Source organism: Mustela erminea, chromosome 10 (assembly GCF_009829155.1).
Source record: "Mustela erminea isolate mMusErm1 chromosome 10, mMusErm1.Pri, whole genome shotgun sequence".
Taxonomy (NCBI): Eukaryota; Metazoa; Chordata; class Mammalia; order Carnivora; family Mustelidae; genus Mustela; species Mustela erminea.
The window spans coordinates 76,923,029-76,946,859 of record NC_045623.1 but is presented as its reverse complement, the minus strand read 5'-3'; the positions used below and the strand labels follow the sequence as shown (position 1 = coordinate 76,946,859).

The 23,831-nt window shown below is 42.3% G+C and overlaps 1 protein-coding gene and 1 pseudogene across 1 annotated transcript in view; one reads left to right on the top strand and one right to left on the bottom strand.

Moving 5' to 3' along the window:
- The window catches only part of CCDC30 (coiled-coil domain containing 30), a 115,823-nt gene that overhangs the window by 85,263 nt on the left and 6,729 nt on the right, over positions 1-23,831 (top strand). The window contains 4 exon segments of the mRNA XM_032302166.1: positions 387-541; positions 4,976-5,138; positions 5,652-5,764; positions 17,020-17,161. Coding sequence (XP_032158057.1) covers positions 387-541; positions 4,976-5,138; positions 5,652-5,764; positions 17,020-17,161 — 573 coding nt within the window.
- LOC116567303 lies at positions 2,746-4,531 on the bottom strand (annotated as a pseudogene).

Here is a 23,831-nt window from a genome sequence, read left to right as displayed (position 1 = left end):
AAAAAATATGTATATGGGAGAGAACTGCATAATAATATTTATGTGGGCATCAATAAATCTCTGGAAAGGTACACAAGAAACTAATACCAGTGATTAATTACCTACATGATTGAGGAAAACTGGCAGAAAGACAGAATAGATATGAGAAGGAGTTTTCACTACATAACTTCGTTTACACAAACATACACTAAACTATGCAAATGTATCATATAATGTAAAACATAGGTAATTTATTTTAAAGTTAAAATAAACTTGGCCATGCTCTTTACTTTAGACCAGATTTGTTTGATAGCACGACGTTTGCTGGTTGCTCATGGGGTATTTCCCTAACTGGAAAAAAGGTCAGACTTTTCTTAATGTTTTATTCACAAAATATTTCCTTCAAGATCCTGGATCTGCAGCAGAAATTAGAACATGCTCAAAAAGTCTGTCTCTCCGACGCTTGTAGTTTGGGGATGAAGCAACTAGAGCAAAGAATAAAAGCAGCATTGGAAAATGAAGCTAAAACAAAGCAGCAATATCAGGAAGAACAGCACAAGAGGTAAGAGGAACAGAGACGTCCGGGTCGTGGGGGCTAACCACCAAGCGCACCCGCCTGTCAGCCTTCCCGTGCATCTCCTCACTGTTCCCGCTGACGTGAACTCCGCCGCGCAACCTCTCATCACACTGTCTTATCGTTGCTTTCCTTGTTTGCTTTTCATACCAGAGTGTCAGATTTCTTCAAGGCTGGGATTACTTCTGTTGCTCTGAGACACACAGGGTGCACCAGTCAGTTTTCTTGAATGACTGGATGACCTATGAAATACGCTACTCTGGGATTTGCTTTTCTAGTTCTAGCATGATTGGCGTAAAATGCAAACTAAATGAAATTAACTTTTGTATTTATTAGCTGATTTTCTTCAAAGAATTTCCAAGTACTTTACAGGCATCATTCTTGACGATTACATCAAGAATCTGTAACCTGTTAGGAGCTTTCATTTTTTTTTTTTCCTGAAATTATTACTATCACAATTCTTACTTAAATGACCTTCCTGGATGACCTAAACTTCAGTAACCAATGCTTCCTACTTCTATGACACTTCGAGTGATTCGCATATATTTTAAGAAAAATATGGTTTTAGCCACTGAAAAGACATGCGGACATTCACATGTATTATGAAGCTGAGAAATTTACTTTCGGTTTTAGTAAAAAGCGATAGCATAGGGCGCAGCACTCAGTAGGTACTCAGAGATCGTGACTGAATGAATCTTTGAGTAAGTGAGTGAGTGAACGTATGAATGAATAATGAGTTCACTCAGTGAGGTACAGTGGAAAAACACTTGCCTCATTGCCACATCTAACAGGATGGTAGGCCTTCCTCCTGTTATGATACAGCTAGATCCCAAATAAACTATGAGCATACCTTTTAAAGTATTAGCCACGATAAAGCAAGAGAAAGCTCTAACAGCAGACATATAATAAGCTCAAACAAAAACGATGAATGTAAATAAACTTCTAAGTCAGGGGGCAAGTAATAACATCAGCCCCAGGTTTGGGAAAAAGTTGCTGAGGAAGTTTGCCCCAAAGTGGGAGATGTGAACTAGAGACTCTGGTATTAAGCTGGGAGTCTTGAAGTGTTCCCCAGTAGACAGCCCCATGGTTTCCCCAAATTATCTCTGGGGGAAAACACCTCAGTTTAGGTATCAAGGATTCCCATATTATAAGGTTTTTTATTTTTTTAAAAGATTTTATCTATTTATTTGACAGAGAGAGAGAGTGAGCACAAGTAGTGGGAAGAGCAGACGGAGAGGGAGAAACAGGCTACCTGCCGAGTAGGGAGCTCAATGTGGGGCTCAATCCCAGGACCCTGGGATCATGACCTGAGCCAAAAGCAGACATTTAATGACTGAGCCACCCAGGCAACCTTGATTTTTAATTCCATGACATTATTTTAAACAGTTGTATAGCATTCTTTACATAGATATACTATAATTTATGTAAAATGCTTCTTAGACATTTTGTTACAAATAATGCTGCATATCCTTACATTTTGTTACAAATAATGCTGAATATCCTTGTGCGTAGACTCTATGGTGAGCGTTATACTAAGGGAGGTTTAGGGTGCTGTGTCAGTGCATAGCAGAGACACTTACTCTAGTCTAGGAAGCTCAAGAAAACCTTGCTCAAAGAAAGCTATTTATACTGAATGTGAGGTATTTGGGGTGGATGGCTCAATAGAGAATATTAGGGGAAAGAAGTCCTAGGAGAGGAAGATAAGGAAAAGCTTGGAGTTGTAGGGGAGGAATAAGGGTAGAGGATGACTTATTTCAGGAAGTGAAAAAAGTTCATTTTGCCTGTAACAAAATGTTTGGGGATGAAGTGAGTGGTAAGAAAACTAGGCTGGAAAGCTGAGCTAGCTAACAAGCTCTATTGAAGTGCTTAGACTTTATGATATGATGAGATTGTGATGTAGAAAGAGTACTCTGGTTGCTACGTAAGGAATGGATTGAGAGGTTGAAGCTGTTGGGGAGACAGGGAGTTCTTCAATCTACTGATTTCTTAATTTCTTTTTTTTTAAGTTGGGTACAGTATACTTTATTGATGGAACAGGACAATGTAGGGCTGCCCAAGCCCCTCCCCTTCTTCAAGGGGTCTGCGATGAAAACTGTGGTGGTCAGGAGATTTTCAGTGTGTTGAGAGATGAATTGGGGCAAGGACTCCCCTGTGGTTGAGGTCCTCTCTCTTCTTGTTCTCGCTGAGGCTGGTGTCAGGGGCTCTTATTCCTTAGAGGCCATGTGGATCATAAGGTCCACCACCCAGTTGCTGTAGCCAAATTCATTGTCATACCAGGAAATGAGCTAGACAATGTGGTCATTGAGAGCAACACCAGCCCCAGGCCTGAAGGTAGAAGAGTGGGTGTCACTGTGAAAATCACAAGAGACAACCTGGTCTTCAGTGTAGGATGCCCTTGAGGGAGCCCTGCGATACCTGTTCCACCACCTTCTCGATGTCATTGTATTTGGCAGCTTTCTCCAGGCGGGAGGTCAGATCCATGACTAACATGTTGGGGGTGGGTATGCAGAAGGCCATGCCAGTGAGCTTCTCAGTCAGCTCAGGGATGACCTTGCCTATAGTCTTGATGGTGCCAGTAGAAGCAGATGATGTTCTGAGCAGCCCCTTGGCCATCACACCACAGCTTCCCAGAGGGGCTGTCCGCAGTCTTCTGAATGACAGTGATGGCATAGACTGTGGTCACGAGTCCCTCCACAATGTCAAAATTGTCATGGATGACCTTGACCAGAGGAGCTAATCCGTTGGTGGTACAGGAGGCATTACTGACAGTCTTGAGGGAGTTGTCTTACTTCTCAAGGTTCATGCCCCTCACAGACATGGGGTTATCAACACAAGGGGCAGAGATGATGACCGTCTCAGTTCCCACCTTTAAAGTGAGCCCCAGCCTCCTCCATGGCGGTGAAGACCCCAATGGCTCCACAACATACTCAGCACCAGCATCACCCCATTTGATGTTGACAGGATCTTGCTCCTGGAAGATGGAGAGGGGCTTTCCATTGATGACAAGTTTCCCATTCTCAGCCTTGCCTATGCCATGGAATCTGCCATTGGTGGAATCATAGTGGAACATGTAGACTGTGTAGTTGAGGTCAGTGAAGGGGCCATTGATGGTGACAGTATCCACTTTGTCAGAGTTAAAAGTAGCCCTGGTGGCCAGGTGCCCAATGTGACCAAATTCGTTTACTCAGACAATTGTGTCTCAGGGACATGGCTGACACTGCCCTGGAAGATGTGGCTGTTGGTCTAATGGAGAGGAGCAGAGAGCATTCTTAATTTCATTCATTGGCATAACTGGTTTATCTCTTCGTCTTTGCTCAAACTATATGTAATGTGGGAATTAATTTCTAACATATTCATCAATTGCTTTTTAAATATTTCAATGACAATTTCCAACTCCTAAATTCCATTGTAGCTAACTCAAGTTTCCTTAGTGCCAGCAATTTAAAAGCCTCCCTTTCAGCTCAAAATCTTATTACTTAGTCTGGCCCCTTGATCAGAAATTCAGAATGGAACCAAAAAAAGAAGTAGACAATAAGAGGCAGGAATTGCTCAGGTCTGTAATGAATGAAATGAAAACAGCGATGAAGAGGGCAGTGCTGGTGCACGAGTGGATGTGAATGGCAGGAGGTAAGCTTATAGAGCCTGCACTTATATCAGGAACCACAACAAGAATTGGAGGTGCTGGAGGTTGAGAGGTATGAGTCCCATCTCTCAAATCTCTTAATCTTTCCCAGGAATCCATTGATTTTTCAGAAAACTGAAGTTAGAGAAAGTGAGCTCATTTGTCCAATATCAGTAGTGACCTAGCATGTAGGTACTACTCCATCACGCTTATTGTATTCTTCTAGATAATCTCCTAAATCCAAAGAGTCTTGTTGGAAATCTTCAGAAACTCTTCCACAAACCGTGGTCTGATGAAATTCCCTCTGAAGGAGTTAAGTACTTACGCCCCTTCTGGAAAAGGGGGAACTTCCTCATCAAACACAGGCTCATTTATGATTCAGCCTCTGCAACATTAACACGTGTGCCTTAGTCTCAGTAGTGTGTGTAACAAACAGCACCATATTGAACCAAGATCAAGGGACTCAACTTGTAAAGCAGTGAGGATGAGGGGAAAGGATAGAGAATTCAGGATTAGAGCCCTACATCCATCTTGTTCTAGCAGGTTAAAGCTCTCTGTGCCACAGCTTCCTCTGTGAAATAAGGGAAGTTACTTCCTTTTCAGAGGGTTGTTTTGATGAGTGAGAGCAAGAATTAAGAAGAGCATCTTCCACAAAAGAGGTCCCCTGTGTTGGTCTCTTTATTTTATGGACACATAGCTTACCTCATTGAACCAGTAAAATCCCTTGTGATGATATAATAATTTTAGGTCAAAGAATTTTGTAAACTCAGTGTAATTTGATGTACATTAATTGCCCTCAGGAAACTCCTGGGTCAGAATTTAAAAGAGCTACAAAAGCAAGTGAGAATCTTACAAGATAAAGGGAATCAACTGGAAATAACCAATTCTCAGCAGCAATCCAGAATTCAGCAACAGGAGGCCCAACTCAAACAACTGGAAGAGGAAAAAAGAAAATCGGAAGAGGTAAGAAAGTAAATGGATTCACTTTTCAGTTTTCCTATTCCTGTAGACCCAAGTCACAGCTAATCGTTATTGAGAGCCCAGCATTTTACCCCTTAAATTTATCAGGAAAGCAGAATCTACTCTAGCTATCTCAAGCAGGAAAGGATTGAACACAGGGAATAACATGCTTGCCAACTGTTGGAAGGGAGATGCTGGGATGAGGAGAATGTCAGAATGTCAGAACTTTGGGTAACTCCAGAAGTCCAGAAACCCCAGGGAAACCCACTCCTGCAGCCCCCGAGAGAGGGAGTTGCAGAAACACTCCCTGAACCCCTGTAAATGCCTCTTCTGATGTCTGCCTGGTCACCTCCCCACTAGAGCTGGAGGACGACGGCTCTCCCCTCCCACTGCCCTCTAGACTGTGTGCAAGTGCCTCTCCTTTGTTGGAACTCTGCTGTCAAGGAAAGTGTAGTTTTCAGACTTCTAATCTTGCAGCACAGAATAGTCTCATTTAAAAAAAAAAATGTTTTTCAGCATCTCAGAAGCAACCGAGAATTATCAGAAAAGATATCTGGGCTGCAGCAGGAGAAAAAAGCGCTCTGTGAAGAATATGGGCAGTTTCTGAAGCAGCTTGATGTCCATGTGAGGTAAATGAAAACGAGTTCCCTCCGAATGGGGAGTTCATGCTTTTCCCCAAATAGACCCTTTTCATTTGCCTTCCTGCTCTTCTCCCCTTGCATTCTTCGTTCTGTCTGACCACCCTCTCCTTGTTTCAACTCCTCATTTCAACTCAAAATTCTTAGACTAGGAATCACCCTCTCCAAGAAGCCTTTCTCGACACCGCCAGCCTGGACTGGGTGAAGTGTTCATTCTTTGTACACTATAGCCTTTGTACATGCCTCTTTGTATTTATTTCAGAACTTGCTGCATTCTTTTGAAATATTATGTTTCACTACCTGTCCTCCTCACCAGACTGTAGGCTTTTAAGGGCCTGGACCATGGTCTTATGCATCTTTTTATCCATAGTCTCCAGGATATAGTAGGTGCTCAATAAAAAATGTGTTTCTGAACTTCCGGTTCTTTCTTACATTCCCTGCTCATCATTCTACCAGATTCCTCCCACTCTCCTCCTTTCTGGAATGTAGCATAGTAGTTCAGAGTATGGACTCTGGAGCCATATTGCCTGGGTACAAATCCTGGTTCTACTAGAAACTAGCTGTGTGACCTTGGATACAGTATGTACCCTCTCTGTGCCTGAGGTCTTTCATCTTTAAAATGGACAAAATAACAGTACTTTCTCATAAAGCGGTTATGAGCATTAAATGAATAAATATACATAAAGCGCTTGCTTAGATCAATGTCTAACACACAGCTACTATTATATCTTTTTTTTTAGTTCCTTTTCTATGATCCACCTCTCTGCTCCCAGCTCTGTAGTCTTCTACTCTATTCCTTCAATTAGGCTGAAATTTCTTATTCTTTTGCATTCTTACTCACCTACAATGTTGATAGTATTAAGGATACTGATTTAAAAACCACTGTTTACTGCTCTTTAGAGTATTTTTGCTATTCCTTATCTTGCTTTGATTACCACGTTACCGAGAAATGTAGAAACCATGGTCAGGGGAGTATGCTTGGTTCAGTTCATGCCGCTTACAAATCTAAGGCTAGAACTCAGTCCTCTAATAACCTATATAGTGCTCTTTCCACCTCTTATCTTGGTATTAGAGTTGGAAGAATGAAGTGCTAGATCCAGAGCATATAAAATGCCACAATGCCTGCCAGATACACTGATACTGAATCTAATGTGTATATGCATTGCTTGCCCAGAATCCTCCTTGTGTTCACGCCTAGTTTCTGGTAATAAAAACAGTTTTGTGATTTTACTATCATAGCTTGGGTACAATTTTACATTCTTTTCCTCTTCGTGTTTTCTCATAAGCATTGTGCTTTGTTGCTACAGTCTTTGAATTTGCTTATTTCTGTAGAACATAATATTTCGTAAAGTTGCTATGCCCTTGCACTAATAGCAGCAGTTAAACTGGTGCTGATAGCTAAAGAAGACTAACAGAACGCAGGCACTAACAGTACCTTCCAAAGGTACAGCTCATTGCAGGAGAAAGATGCAGTAGCACAACAGAATTAGGGTCAGGATGTGCATTGCCTCCCACGGCAGGCTCATGGCAGACAATTCCAAGAGGTCCCGCAGGGGCCCCCAGATGCACTCCCTATGTTAGGGCCACTGCCTCTCTGGGGGTCAGGAATTATGAATGTGTGCACCTCACACCTCACAACCGGGGATCCCCAATGGAGTCCCAGCTGAGATTTTTTTTTTTTCCTGCTGGTCATGGGAGCGTATTTCTGCTAGGTAACCAGCCTCAACAGCACAGCCTTCTGGAGGTCTGCTGAGACCAAGTACGCATCCTCAGTCTCACTGTTATCAGGAAAGTGCTGACAAGCTGGGGCAAATTGCCGTCAGACTCCTCAGTCCTGTGATTACAAACCAACGTGGTTTTAATCAGCATGTCTCATTGCTTGACCAGTGGTCAGTGCAAGCAAAAACTTAGCAAAACAGCTCAGGTCAGTTCTAGGCCTGCTGGAATCAACCCTCACAACACAGTCCTAATTGAGTTAAGAGTTATTCACTGGTCCTATGAATGATATTTTCATTCATAAAAAAAGTATTTTGATTTGTGTATGCATATATAAGTACATATACACTTTTTGTATACATATCTATATGTATACTTTTTGATATGTTTGTGTATACATATGTGTGTATATATATATATATATACACACACACTTTTTGTTTTAAACATTATTTTTATAGAATGAATTCCCAGAAGTGGAATTACTGGTCAAAAACCTGGAACACTGGATCTTAAAATGTATTGACAAACATTTGGAAACATCCCGCCAAAATTTTCTGCCATTATCATATAAGAGTAGCAATTACACCATCCTCATTAGCATTGGGTGCTGCTATTATAGGGAGGGCTCTGATGATATTTTCCCCAATATTCTTTGTTTTAATTGAGGTATAATTGGCATATAATAAAGGCACAGATTCGGGGCACCTGGGTGGCTCAGTGGGTTAAGCCTCTGCCTTCAGCTCGGGTCATGGTCTCAGGGTCCTGGGATAGAGTGCCGCATTGGGCTCTCTGCTCAGTAGGGAGCCTGCTTCCCCGTCTCTCTCTGCCTATCTCTCTGCCTACTTGTGATATCTCTCTCTGTGTTAAATAAATAAATAAAATCTTAAAAAAAAATAAAGGCAGAGATTCAAATGTATACACCCGCATACCCACTACCCCATTCAAGATCCAGAACATTTCCATTATCCCTTAAGGTTCTATCTGGACTTTTTGGCGTTAATCTGCATCTCCTGAGTCCCCTGCCTTCTCCCAGACATCCACTCTTCTGAGCTCTGTCTCTTCTAGCACTTCATTTAAATGGATTCTTACCACATGTAATTTTTTGTGTCTGACTTCTTTTGCTCAACCTATTCTGTGATTTTTAATGCTCACTTCTGGTCATAAATATTTGTCATTTTATTTTAAATTTCTTTGATGGTTAGTGAGACTGAATATTTTCCCATGCTATTTGCCCATTGCCTTTAAGATAGCAGGTCCTAACCCTAGTTGCATGTGCCTGGGCGCCAACATAGGTCAGTTAGATCAGAATCTGTGGGGATAGGGCTTAAGGATCAGCATTTTGACAAAAGCTTCCCCATGTGATTCTGATGTGCCATCCAACGTTAAAAACACAGCTTTAGGAAAGAAAATGGAAGGAATTGTCAAAACTCTAGGTTCGTTTTTGTTTTCATTCTCCTGATCCCAGCCCTGACCTTTATAGGCAATGCTTGGTTTTTCCATGTTTTCCCAACCACTACTCCAGAGGAACAAATTCCTTGCCCTTTTGAAAGAAAAATAATAGAAAAGTCTATCTGGTTTTGCTTAAACATAAGCAAGAAATTGTCCCTAAATTTTAGAACATGAGTATTGTGCTACCTCATAGATCTAGTAGTTAATAAAGCCAAAAATAAACTTAGAAAACCCACATGTTCTTCAGGCAAGTTGGCCAACTGAGCTTCTGCCCAAACCAAGAAGTGTGCCAACTAGCCAGCCAGCAATGGCGAGAGAAGGCTCCCAGCTCTCACCAGCTGTTCTGCATCGACATACTCTTCCAGCCATGCATTACACTACAGACAGAAGCCTGAGTATCCAGCAATAGGAGCTAGTTAGGTCAAGCGTATTATACTCACCTGATAGAAGTCCTGTCAACTGAAAAAGATGGGGGCCCTGAAGACTAGACAGTGGCATGGGGAAATGCTTACAATATAATAAATGGAGAGAGTGTAAGATGAAAATTTTAATGCAGGCAGAGTCTAAACAAAACACACTTACAAAAAAACTAGAAAGAAATACACTATTTTTTAAAAGATTTTATTTATTTATTTGACAGAGATCACAAGTAGGCAGAGCAGCAGGCAGAGAGAGGCGGGGAAGCAGGAACCCCACTGAGCAGAGAGCCCGATACGGGGCTTGATCCTAGGACCCTGAGATCATGACCTGAGCCAAAGGCAGAGGCTTAAACCACTGAGCCACCCAGGCGCCCCTACAACACTATTTTAATACTGATCATACTGGGAGTTGGGTTTTCTTCCCATATCCTCTTAGTTTTAAAAATAAATTAATTTCAGGGCACCGGGGTGGCATAGTTAAGCATCTGACTCTTGTTTTCAGCTCAGGTGGTGATCTCAGGGTAATGACCTCAAGCCCCACGTGGGGCTCCATGCTCAGCGGGGTGTCTGCTTAAGACTCTCTTTCCCTCTCTTCTTGCCCCTTCCCCCTCAAATAAATAAATCTTTTTTAAAGATTAGTTTCTTAATAGGCCAAATGGCAGAATAAAAAAGAAGGCAGCTAAGATTTGGGTTTTAATATCCTCGGGCAGGATAAATAAATCTGTAAATCCCAGATATACACGTAAAATAAATCCCAGAAATACACGCCGTGTTTCAAGTGATGTCAAAATATCAGAGTAACTGTGAACAGCTGAGAAACCTGGAGGATTACAAGGAGGTTGTTTGTACACTGCTAGATGTTACACCTCTGAAGTTACGGACCAGGGCTGCTGAAACCCAGTGATATCTTCCACCAGGCTCTTTCTAGTAAAAAGGGAAATAAGAACATTGATGAGATGTAGACATCTCCCTGTCGAGAACCCAAGTCACAGAGCGGTAATCGTGAACACAGTTCTGCAAAAGTATGTACCTCCTCTTATGTAGTGGTTACTACAAGGGTCACAGAACTGAGCAGGCCTGGGGCAGTTTTATGAATGCAAGTATCTAGACCAACTCTATTAATTAGGATGTAGGCTGAGTTGCTGGAGCAGAGACCCTGAATAACAAAGTCTTTTGAGAGGAAAAGGTTTCTCTCCTACATAACAGCACAGACATAAGCAGTCCAGGATGGGTTTGGTGCATCAGTATAACAGGAGTCTAGACTCCTTTATCTCATTGCTCCAGCATCTTTAACATGTTGCCTTTATCCACATTCAAGCCAACCAAAAGGAAGAGGGGAAAGCAAGGATGTTCCATTTGCCTTTAGGACACACTGCTTCAACTCATGTCCTGTTGGCCAGAACTTACTCACATTTCCATTTCATCTACCTGGAAGGAAAGTCAGGAAGAGTAGTTCATTTTTTTTTTTAATTTATTTGACAGAGATCACAAGTAGGCAGAGAGAGAGAGAGAGAGGAGAAGCAGGCTCCCCACTGAGCAGAGAGCCCTATGCGGGGCTTGATCCCAGCTCTCTGGGTTCATTACCTGAGCCGAAGGCAGAGTCTTTAACCCACTGAGCCACCCAGGTGCCCCAAGATTAGGTCATTTTTATGGGCAACCAAATGCCCAGCTGAAAATTGGGGGGTCTATAATGGTAGAAGAAGGAGAACATGGACTGGGGACAGCCCCAGCAACCAGTCACTGCCAAATACACTGACATTCTGTATCGAGCCTGGTATGTATGTCTCTGGCCTCCAGGAATCCGAACTTCTCAGCGGGGTGTCTGGCTAACAGCTAAGTTAATCTTCTAAGGGAAAGCATGCAAAATGATTTTTTCCTGTACAATCAGCAAGTAGGAAAGAGAGGGACACTATTTTGAAAATTGGAAGAGTCTTGCAAAAACAGTTTTAGGGGTAAGACATAATTTGCAAGACCAGAAGATGCTCTTGGAGTAGCTCTTCCATCACAGTTTGACTAGAATTAGCATCTAGATAAGTCTGCTTTGCTCCTTCCCTCCCATCTGGTTCCTACCTAATTCTTACATAAAACAAAATATTGAGCCCATACAAATATCATCAATTAATTAATGACAAAGAAACCAAGAATATACAGTGGGGAAGGGACAGATTCTCCAATAAATAGTGTTGGGGAAACGGGATGGCTACATGCAAAAGAATGAAACTGGACCACTGTCTTATACCATACACAAAAATTTACTCAGGATGGATTAAAGACTTGAATACAGGACCTGAAATGTAGGCCTACCTACATTGAACATCATATTCAATGGTGAAAGGCTACAAGCTTTTCCTATAAGATTAGGAGGTATAAACTTTCAGATATAAAGTTAATAAATCATGGGGATGTTATGTACAGCATGGTGACTATAGTTAGTGATGCTGTATTGCATCTTTGAAAGTTGCTAAGAGAGTAAGTCTTAAAACTTCTCATCAGAAGAAAAAATTCTTTGCATGGTGACAAATGTTAATTAGGCTGTGGTGATCATTTTGCAATATATACAAATATCAAATCATCATTATATACCTAAAACTAATATAATGTTATATGTCAATTATACCTCAGTTTATTCTTTTTAAAGATTTTATTTTTTATTTATTTAATTTAGTATTTACTTATTTATTTGTCTCCTTTTTTTTTTAAGATTTTATTTATTTGACAGACAGAGATCACAAGTAGGCAGAGAAGCAGGCAGGGGGAGGGTGGTGGAGCAGGCTGCCCGCCAAGCAGAGAGGCCAATTCGGGCTCGATCCCAGGACCCTGAGATCACGATCTGAGCCCAAGGCAGAGGCTTTACCCACTGAGCCACCCAGGCACCCCTTATTTATTTATCTCTTAGAGAGACTAGTGAAAGAGAGAGAGTGAGCCCGACCAGGAGGGGCAGAGGGAGAGGGACAGAGAGAATCTTGAGCAGACTCTGTACTGAGCAGTGCCCAATGTGGGGATTGATCTCACAACCCCAAGATCACGACCTGAGCCAAAACCAAGAGTCAGACGCCCAACCAACAGAGCCACCCAGGCATCCCAATTTTTAAAATAAGAAAATTTAATTTAATTTAATTTTCAAAAGTTAAAGAATTGATATGTTACTGTGAGAAATCAGCAGCATCTGCTTGGCTTGGCTTTGCTGTTATTCTAGCTTTGCTGTATAGTGGGAGATCACAGGCTCTGGGGTCGATTCTCTCTGTAGGAGTAATTCCTTCTGTGTCAGGAGGCCCCAAGAGCACCCTCAGGTTTGGTGATTCATCAGGACTCACAGAACTCAGAAAAGCTGTTATACTCGTGGTTATGGTTTGTATTACAGTGAAAGGATACAGATTAAAATCAGCAGAGGAAAAAGGCACATAGGATAGAGTCCAGGAGAGACCAGACACAAGCAACCTTCCCGATGTCCTCTCCCAGTAGAGTAGAATGGGCAGTACATAATCCTCTCGGCAATGGCATATGACAACATATATGAAGTATTCCCAACCATGAAAACTCACCTGGGCCCTAACATCCAGAGATTTTATCAGGGGTCAGTCACAGAGACGTGGAGTGCCCCAGTGATTAAACTTAACTACTCAGTCTCTAGTCCCCCAAATGCCCAAGGTCAGATTGACACAACATGGTCCAGGGGTCTAGGTGAACAAAAATGCACTCACCATGAATCATACTGTTAGCATGAAATATTGGTGTGGCCCAAGGCCACAGGTGAACAAAGTTGTTATTACCAAGCAGCATATTCCAAGGGCTTAGAGATTGTCTCCCAGGAGCCAGTCAAGGAATGTGAAGGGTTTGGATATCTCCGTCCCACCAAGTTTACATTCCTGCACAGCCTGTCTCCTGATTCATAGAGTATGGAGATTGGCTACACAAATTTGTTTTAAAATCAAAGGAGGTGTCTTGTGAAAAGCCTGGAGTACAGGTTTTTAGTTAGTTCCCTTCACTTAAGTTAGGGCTTCCCCCAGTTTAAGTGTCAGAGGTAAGATCGGGTAAGATCAGATCGTCGACATGTGTAAACTGCCTGCCACCACAGGCCTGACTGACTATGCCCTCAAGTGCCTACAGTAACAAAGAATAGCTTTCTCATTCCTTAAACACTTTTATGTTCTCATTCCTTAAACGCTTTTGTTTTCTCATTCCTTAAACCTTTTTTTTTTTTTTTTCAATTAGAATGGCATTACCTAAATGTCTAGCCATTCAGGGAGAGTCAGGGACTATAGAGACCATTAGAATAGTTTTTTAAAGATTTTATTTATTTATTTGAGAGAGAAGCACAAGTGGGGTGGGGGGAGGAGCAGAGGGAGAGGAAGAAGCAGACTCCCGCTGCTGAGCAGGTAGCCAGACATGGGGCTCAATCCCAGCACCCTGGGGCCATGACCTGAGTGAAGGCAGACGTTTAACTGACTGAACCATCTAGGCTCCCTTCATTAGAAGGGAACTAGTTTCAAAAAGTTGAAACTACCCTATGACCCAACAATTTCACCATTAGGGACTTACCCCAAAGATACAAATGTAGTGATCCAAAGGGGCACCTGCACCCCAATAGTTATAGCAGCAATGTCCACAATAACCAAACTATGGAAAGAATGTAGATGTCCATCAACAGATGAATGGATAAAGAAGATGTGACACACATACACACACACACATATATATATATATACACACACATACATATACATACAATGGACTATTACTCAGCCATCAGAAAGAATGAAATCTTGCCATTCGCAATGATGTGGATGGATCTAGAGGGTATTATGCTGAGCAAAATAATTCAATCAGAGAAAAACAATTATCATATGATCTCACATGTAGAATTTAAGAAAAAAAAAACAGGATCATAGAGAAGAGAGGAAAAAATAAAACAAAATGAAATGAGAGAGAGAGACAAACCATAAGAGATTCCTAATTATAGGAAACAAACTGAGGGTTACTGGAGGGCAGGGGTGTGAGGGGACGGGGTAACTGGGTGATGGACATTAAGGAGGCATGTGATGTAATGAGTGCTGGGTGTTATATACAACTGATGAATCGCTGACCTCTACCTCTGAAACTAATAATACATTATATATGAATTAATTGAAATTACAAAAAGAAAGAAGAAAAAAAAAGAAAACTTAAGGAAAAATCAGGTTTCTGTTGTTTTCTTTTTTTATACAAATGTCTCCCAGGATGTTTTTCACATTAAACTAAGTTATATACCAAAAAAGAAAAAAAGAAAGATTTTTCTTTAGAGTAGTTTTATTGTTTTAAAAATAACAGGATGTAGTTGACTACAAAACAAAACAAGAAAACCCACCTGACATATATTTAGAGTGAAATTTTTTTCTCATAGAACAAGAAATCTGGAGGAAGGTGATTGCTGAGGTAGATTCCGCGGCTCAGCAGTGTTGTTAGGCACCGGGCTCTTCCCTTTGTTCTGCTCTGCCATGCTTGGTGGGTCGGTCCCTTAGTCTTTAGACTTGTCATATCATGGTTACAAGGCAGTGACCGCAGTTGCCAGTGGCACAGCCCCAGCAGAGAGCAGCCAGGGCAGAGAGGGATGGTTTCTCAAGTTCCTAGAAGTACGCAGCAGGTGTACCTGTCTCACAAGCCCATCCCCCAGCCACCCCCCCACCACACACCCCTGCACCCTACCCACTTTTCTTGATATCAAGGGCTCCCTGAATGAAATCTGGGTTTTGTTAGCAGGAAAGAAGAAAGAATATATACCTGCACCTTATAGCCCACCACAAGTAGTCTGTTTATAATGAAGTGGAAGTGATGAATGGCTCCCTCCCCAATATGCCCAGAGCTTTCTCTCAAGCTTGAGCCTGCACTGGAATCCCTGGAAAACTGCTCCACTCCCAGAGTTTATGATTCTGTAGTTCTGGGGCAGAGCCTGAGACTTTGCATTCCCAGCAAGTTCCCAGGTGAGGCTGATGTTGCCGATCAGAACACAGTTTGAGAATCCCTGCTGTAGGCTTAGAGAAAAACCTGTTTAGGAACATTAGCTGCCACAAGGGTTCTCAGCGGGCAGCGGTTTGCCTCCCAAGGGGACATTTTACAATGTCTGGAGATATTTTGGGTTGTCACACTGTAGAAGGTACTACTGGCATCTAGTGGGTCGAGGCCAAGGATGATGCTAGGCATTCTGCAACGCATGGTTCAGACTTCCGCAACAAAGAATTATCTGGCACCAAATGTCAATAGGACAGAGGTCAAGAAATCCTAGTTTAAAGTGATTTTGTGTTATCAGACCTAATAGGTTCAAAGTAAAATTTCTCCACAATTTTTCATTTGCAGAAGTGCTTTCTGAGTTACAATATTCTTATTTGGAAAGCATAGTCATCTTCAAAGAGATTTGCCTAGTGGTGGTATTGAGACTTTAATCTGTTTTCTTGTTTACTCAGGTTAGCTGTAACAGCAGCTTGAAACGGTAATGCACATTTTTGTTCTTTTTTAATAAACACTTTATTGATATAATTGACATACCATACAATTCACCCACTTAAAGTGTACAATTCAGTGGCTTTTAGTGTACCTCCATCACCACAATCAATTTTAAAACATTTCATTACCCCCCAAAGAAACCCTTTACTTATCATCTGCCGCCCCCCATCTCCTTCCCCACCTCCAGCCCTAAGCAACCAGGAATCCTCAATATTTGCCTCTTCTGGACATTACATAAAAGTGGAATCATAGAACACGTGGTCCTTTCTGGGTGGCTTCTTTCACTTAGCATAATCCTTTCATGTTTCCTCTATGTCATAGCGTGGCTCAGCACTTCATTCCTTTTCGTGGCACAATCATGTTCCACTGTACAGATATTCCATGTTTTGCTTATCCTTTCATCAGTTGTTGGTCTTTGGGTTGTTTCCACCTTTTGGCTATTGTGAATAGTGCTACTATGAATATTCACATGCAAGCTTTTGTGTGGACAAATGTTTTCACTTCTCTAGAGTAGATGCCTAGGAGTGGAGCTGCCGGGTCCTACAGTCAGGCTTTTTCCAAAGAGGCTGCACTGTTTGACCAGAAGTGTTTGAGAGTTCCAATTTCTCTACATCTTTGCTAGCACTTGTTATTGTCTTCTTTTTTATTTTAGCCAGTCTGGTGGGTGGGAAGTAGTCTCTCACTGTAGCTTTGATTTATGTTTCCTTAACAGCTAATGATGTTGAACATCATTCACGTGCTTATTGGCAATAAGTCTGATTTATGTCAGAATCTGAGTTAGAGTCTTGAACAGAGACCTGCCTAGAATTGGCCTCCAATGTCCAGACTCGGAGCAAGGACCAGGAGTGGACTCAGTTATCAGAGACTGAAGTGGGTTATATCACTGTCCAAGGGTATAGACAAGAATTCGAAACTTAAATTAATGACTGAACTCCATGGAACAGGATTCAGAATTACAGGGATCAAAAGTCAAGTTGCGGGTGACTAAAGCTGGTGCTGTTTAGGGGGTTACCCTTAGTCCATTCCCCCACATGGGGGCCAGAAGTCCTGCAGATGGAAGGCAGGAAAGTACCTGCCTCTGGTGAAAGCAAGAGGAGAAAACCCAAGAAACGTGCACAGTGAGAAAGCAACATAAATGTCCACTGTGCTCAGCTGAACCTCTATTTAAATTTACTTTTATAGAACCTATAATGAGAAACATCACCATCACAAAGCCAAGCTTCGCAGAGTCAAGGACTGTTTAAGTCACAAAATAGAACTACGAGATAAGAGAATTGAACAACTGGAAAATGAAATCAGAGGTCTGCAGCAGCAAATGGAAAAGGTGAGCAGAAAGGTGAAGAGCTCCCCAGTGTGCTGTGGCTCAGCTCATTCAAGAAAACCCACTCATGCTTTGACTCTCTTGTGGCCTCTTCATACCCTAGGTTCTCGTTTCCTTCCTTTGTACCTTCTTTTGATGTGAATAATTCTGCCAAAAAGTATGTAAGACTCATGGTGCTGGTAAACTGAATCAGACACTGAAAATATCCTGCACTTCCAACTCTGGTCAGTGTCTTGTCTTCAAATGACAATGTCTGCTCTTAAATATCCGTCAGCAGAGACTTCCAGACTGCCCTCCACAGCTCATTCCTACTTCACAGTGCCCTCATTTTGCCTCAAACTTCCATCAGTTTTGGGGATGCCTGGGTGGCTCAGTGGGTTAAGCCTCTGCCTTCGGCTCAGGTCATGATCTCAGGGTTCTGGGATCGAGCCCTGCATCGAGCCCCACATCAAGCCCCGCATCGAGCCCCTCATTGGGCTCTCTGCTCAGCAGGGAGCCTGCTTCCTCCTCTCTCTCTCTGCCTGCCTGTCTGCCTACTTGTGATCTCTATCTGTCAAATAAATAAACAAAATCTTAAAAAAAAAAAAAAAAACTTCCATCAGTTTTAAATGGCAGGGAAAACTGGTGACCCCTGTTTATCAGTCCCTGTGTAGTATCTGCAGGCTTTTTTTCTAAATATCTATGTCTTCATCTTTGTCCCGTTGCCCCTGTGACTTACTGGTAGGCGGGAGGAAAGTGAGACCAATGGCATGGAATCAACTGCAGAACGGTCTTGAGATCATTAAACTACATTAATTCAACTGACTAGGCCAGTAATGCTTTCCCTTCTCGAGATGCCTAGCCCATCAGAATTTTGAAAACTCTGTACTCACTCCTAAAATACTCATTTTTGTGTATGTGCCAAGGATCCCCAAAGAATTCATGTAATTTCAGTCATTTCATGGGCTATTATGGGATGGTTCAGAATTCTAGACTACACACGATGAAACATTTTTGGATTATAACAGATGGGTCACCAATGTTTAAAAAAAAAATTCCTCCTGATACTCCACACTGTAGTGAGAGAGGAAAATAGTTGGATTTTGCAATATTTTTCTCTTTGGACACTAAACTGTCAAACTTTTAAAGACTCAGATCTAAGTTAGACTCACAACTAGGAAAAGCACATGAAAAGTACTACAGAAGTAAGGAGCAATCCTGGTTCATGGGCCCACTGGAAATAGCAGTCTACTTCTGCATTACCACTCTCTTGATAGCCTGCCTTCCACTCTTAGACTTATATGACAGAAACAGCCCCCTACTTCTTTCTTCCTGACTGTACTGGGTTGAATTGTGTCTATCCAGAACCTCAGAATGTGATCTAATTTGGAAATAAGGTCTTCACAGGTGTAATTAGTTAAAATGAGGTCATGGTGGATTAGGGTTGGCCCTAAATCCAATATGACTGGTGTGTTTATAAGAACAGGCACGCCCGCCCGTAGACACATGCAGGGGCAGGAGGCCATGTGACAATGCAGGCAGCTCTCAGAGGGATACAGCTATGTCAGGGAGCACCAGGGATTCTTTGTAAACTCCAGAAGCTGAGAGAGAGGCATGGAGCCCCCAGAAGGAACTAACCTAGCCAAGACTCCCAATTTCAGACTTGTAGCCTCCACAAATGTGAGAAAACCAATTCCTGTTGTTTTAAGCCATCCACCGTGTGGTAATTTGTTCCAACAGTATTGGGAAACTGATACATCTACCCAGAGAACCACAGATCTCCAGGAGAGATGGCAAATAAGCAGAGGCTAAGGAAGAGCAGTTGGTCCCTTTGCTCACTGCCATTGAAGGCTGCTGGGGGCTTTGGCCATAGGCAGATACAAAATCTAGACCTGCCACTTCATAGTACTGTGGCCTGGCACAAATCTCTGGGTATCATTTTCCTTGTCCATGAAATGGCGGAACTAATCCCCACCTCACGAGGCTTTTGTGAAGTTAAAATAGGAAATGCCCGAAGTGGCACCTAACACAGACAACTTTCCAGAGATGTTCTTTTCTTCTCTTTTGGTATAAGCTCTCTTAGAAACATGCTGATTGGTAGATGTACAGTTCACAAGAGAAATTGTTAATAGAATAGGAAATACTTAACCTAGAGAAGACTGGTATGAGATCTTTTAATGCCACAGTGCTACAAACCTAAAGGTCCTGATTTTACTTATTTTAGGGCCTGTGGATCAGAGCCACGAGCTTAAAAAAGCTGGGCTCACCTTCCAAGCACCAAGTCTCTAGAAAGTAATGCCACTTTTTTGGGATTTCATTCCTTCAGCCTTCTCTTCATACAGTGAGCCATTTGAGTCTCCTGACTGTTGTAAACATCCAAACCAGATTTCCCCAAATATTTTATCCTCTTATTAAAGCAGGCGTTCTGATTTTCTCGTTCAAAAAAAAAAAAAAATAGGGCACTTCCAAGGGTAGAATGTCAGTAGTCTGCCCCATCCTGTTTCCTTTCTAATCCAGTTGTAACCACAGAGTAGTGTTGGTGGGATTGCTGCTTCTATTCTCAATCCTTACCAAAAATGGGGGCTTAAGTGGGTAGGAGAAGAATCAATGAAACAAGATGGGATTGGGAGGGAGACAAACCCTAAGTGACTCTTAATCTTACAAAACAAACTGAGGGTTGCTGGGGGGAGGGGGGTTGGGAGAAGGGGGGTGGGGTTATGGACTTTGGGGAGGGTATGTGCTTTGGTGAGTGCTGTGAAGTGTGTAAACCTGGCGATTCAAAATGTATTTAAATAAGAGCAGACAAGACTGCTGTTAGACATGGAAAGGTCCTGGCTGTGGAACTTAAAAATCTGGAGTGGTTTGTTTCAGAACATAATGTAATATCCTCTCTTACCGTTCTTGAATAATAGATGGCATCTTTTCTGGATGATCTATATTAGTGCCTTATTTAAAAGAAAGAAATGAATTTGCCCCTCTTAACTCTATGATTCACCAGCTGCCAGCAGCTCATTATCCTTCTCCCATCCCCACTCACGCCCACCTTTAGCAGGTGGGGTGTCAACACAGAAGGGTGAAGGCACTTACCATTGACAGGGCATCAGTGAAGTGAGAAGGGCAATTCTACACTTTCGAGCTTCTAAACTCCTCACCCACTGTGATATTTATTAATAGCTACTGACTCTTTCAATACAAGAACATTAGTATTTTTTCACAAGATACACCCCTTTGTCATTTTAGCTATAACTTTGCTAGCTATTGCTTTCTGGGGAAATTGTTGGTAGAAAATGAGACATGGTGTCAAGTTAGAAGTCTTTTCAGCATGAGCACTGTAAGGATATTCTCCGTAGCCACCTCACCTGCTCCATGTGCCAAGGCGACTGAGATCCTGATGCTGGTTGCCAAGTGTGGGGGCTAAATTCACATCTCCTCCGTTTGCCTTGAAAAGACTATTGCCACAATGCAAATGGAGATGTATTATATGGGAAAATGTCAAACTGAAGCTTTGGGGGATCCAGTTGCATTTGGTAGTGATTTGATACCTACAATGTTAGAATACACATGAAAGCCTTGGGACCTTCTTGGAAGTTGAGTGCTCAGATATTTTTAAATGTTAACCCAGGAGAATGATTAATCGTTCAAAAAGAATACAGGACCTAATATAACCAAAATAAACAGAAGAACTGTCCAGCTGACAATGTCAGCAAACAGGTAAAAACAGACGAGGGGACAGGAGAGGAAAAGAAGGGAAATTTGGGGTCAACTTCATAATTCTTCCTCCTGCTGTGATAATGAAGGGCTTTATTTTCTCTAGAAAAAGGCATTCCAGGATGAGGTCATTGCTCAAAATAATATACTGCTCCTAGAGAAAAGGAAACTTCTGGAACAAGTCACAGAGCAAAAAGAATTGATCTACAACAATAAATTGTTAATATCTTCAGTCCAGAACAGGTAGGTGTGGTCCTGCCTGAGGAGCCAATGAACTCTGCAAGGATGTTTCTCCCTCAATGAAGAGATTGTTCCAGAGACTATCCTTTGAGTTTGCAGCCTGTCTCGTAATCGTTGCTCTGCTGCCTGCTGTTTTCAGCAGTTCATGGAAATGTTATGAAATTAAAGAGAAAAAGATCATGAAGGAGATGGGTCAGCTACTCAGATGGGCTCTTGCACGTGGGCATTGCCTGACTGAGGACCTAGCTGTGCTTGTCCTGGCCTGTTGCTTCGTGTGTTGACACTCATTTTTGTCATCTGATACCTGTGGAATCAAGGTAGATCAAGAGAGGAACAGTCATACTAGTGCCTTAAATTCATGAAACCCTTAGGATACCAATTGTATTCATTTATAATGAGAAATAGTCCCAGCAGAGAAGAATTCACACATCAGCCAGCCCAAGCGCTCTCTCCTCTACTAGGAAACTCCAGTTACAATGAAAAACTTCCTTGGAGCACAGAATTAGGGCAAAGAGAATGGTTTGATCTTAATACATAGAGTCACCAGTAATAACTATAATGATTAATATTTTTTGAGCACTTATGATGTGCAAGGCATTTTTCTAAGCTCCCTCTCTCTCACCAGTCCTCACATCAATCCCACAAGGGAGGCTCTGGGACTAGCCTTATTTTATGGGTGAGAAAGCCAAGGTCCAGGGACACTTGGGAACTCAGACAGCCTGGTCAGGGACAGAGCAGTGTAGGACCCTCAGTAGCTTGGCTGTAGAGCCCATAGCACCGCAGTCTGTGGGGAGATATGCCCACTAGAACTCTCCTTTCTGCTGTTGTGGGCACACACTTCTCAGGGCAGGCCTGGAGAGTCTCTGACAATCTCTTACTCTCTGTGTCTCCCTTTTTGTGTACTCTGTATAAGCCATTGCCCTTCTCAAACTATGTCATTGATTCTGACATTCCCAACACAACTGACTTATTACCCGTGCCTTAACATTAATGATGTTCCCATCTTGCCCTCCTAAAGACACACTCTGGCTATCTGGATTGGACTTGTATGTTTTCCTTGGAATAAGTTTCTTCTACAGGATGCTTCTTTCTTTCACAGATGAGTAAACTGAGGCTCAGATTTGGTAATTTGCCAAAGGTCACACAGCTAGTACGTGACAGAACCCAAACTCAAACACAAATCTCTGATTAACACTATTGTACCACCTTGTGTCCCAAATAAACCATGGCCCAGGTGTGCCTGGGTGGCTCACTGGGCTAAAGCCTCTGCCTTCGGCTCAGGTCATGATCCCAGGGTCCTGGGATCGAGACCCTGCATCAGGCTCTCTGCTTGGCAGGGAGCCTGCTTCCTCCTCTCTCTCTGCCTGCCTCTCTGCCTACTTGTGATCTCTCTCAAATAAATAAAATCTTTAAAAAGAAAAAAAAAAAAAACCATGGCCCAGGAGAGCGAGTCTTATAGAGTGGGTAGGAACTCAGGCTTAGACATCTAAAAGAGCCAGATTGGCATCTCAGCTCTATGACTTTCTGGGTTTTGGTCCTTAAAACAAGTTGCTTTTCTCTGGGCTTCAGTTTCCTCATCTGTAAAATAGGCTTTATAACAATATCCATTTCATGGAGTTGTTGCAAGATCAGATGACACAATGCATGAGCAGGTTTAAGTGTTTACTCTGTGGGTAAGGCACGGTGCTGAAGTACATGGTCGGTATTTGGTAAATGGTTGCTGCTGCTGCTGCTGCTGCTGCTACTGCCACTACTACTACTGCCACTGCTGCTATTTCTACTGCTGTTGCTGCTGCTACTGCCACTACTACTGCTATTACTACTGTTGTTGCTGCTACTACTATTACTACCACTCTTGCTGCTACTACTGCCGCTGCTATTACTACTGCTGTTGCTGCTACTACTGCTGTTGCTACTAGTATTACTACCACTGTTGCTGCTACTACTGCCGCTGCTACTACTATTTCTACTGCTGTTGCTGCTACTACTGCTACTACTATTACTACTGCTGTTGCTACTACTATTGCTGCTGCTACTACTGCCACTGCTATGACTATTACTACTGCTGTTGCTGCTACTACCGCTGCTGCTATGACTATTACTATGGTTATTACTACTATTGCTACTGCTTCTGTTACTGCTACTACACCTACTACTATTACTACTGCTGCTGTGACTGCTGTGACTGCTGCTATTACTACTGCTCCTAATATTACTGTTACTACAGCTGTGACTGCTGCTATTACTGCTGCTCCTAATATTACTGTTACTACAGCTGCTGCTAATACTGCTACTATTACCATTACTACAGCTGCTGCTATTACTACTGTTATGACTACTGCTGCTAATACCACTACTACTGCTGCTACTACTACTGCTGCTGCTGCTAACACTGCTGCTATTACTATTACTATTGCTGCTGCTGTTACTACTGCTGCTGCTGCTACTATTAGTGCTGCTGCTACTGCTGCTATTACTACTGCTGTTTCTGCTGTTGCTACTGCTGGTACTGGTGCTACTATCACTATTTACTGTTGCTATGGTTATGACTACTACTGCAACTACTATTACAGAAGTATGGGATGGCTATATGAGATCAGAACCATACACAGGCTGTGTAGCTACAATATTTGAAGGGATGCAGACTCTCTTATTTCAGTCCCACCCCTAAATGGGATCATATCCTTCATCAAGTTTCTCAAGACTAGAATTGTGCCTTCCCTTTCATACTCTTGCATATGGTATG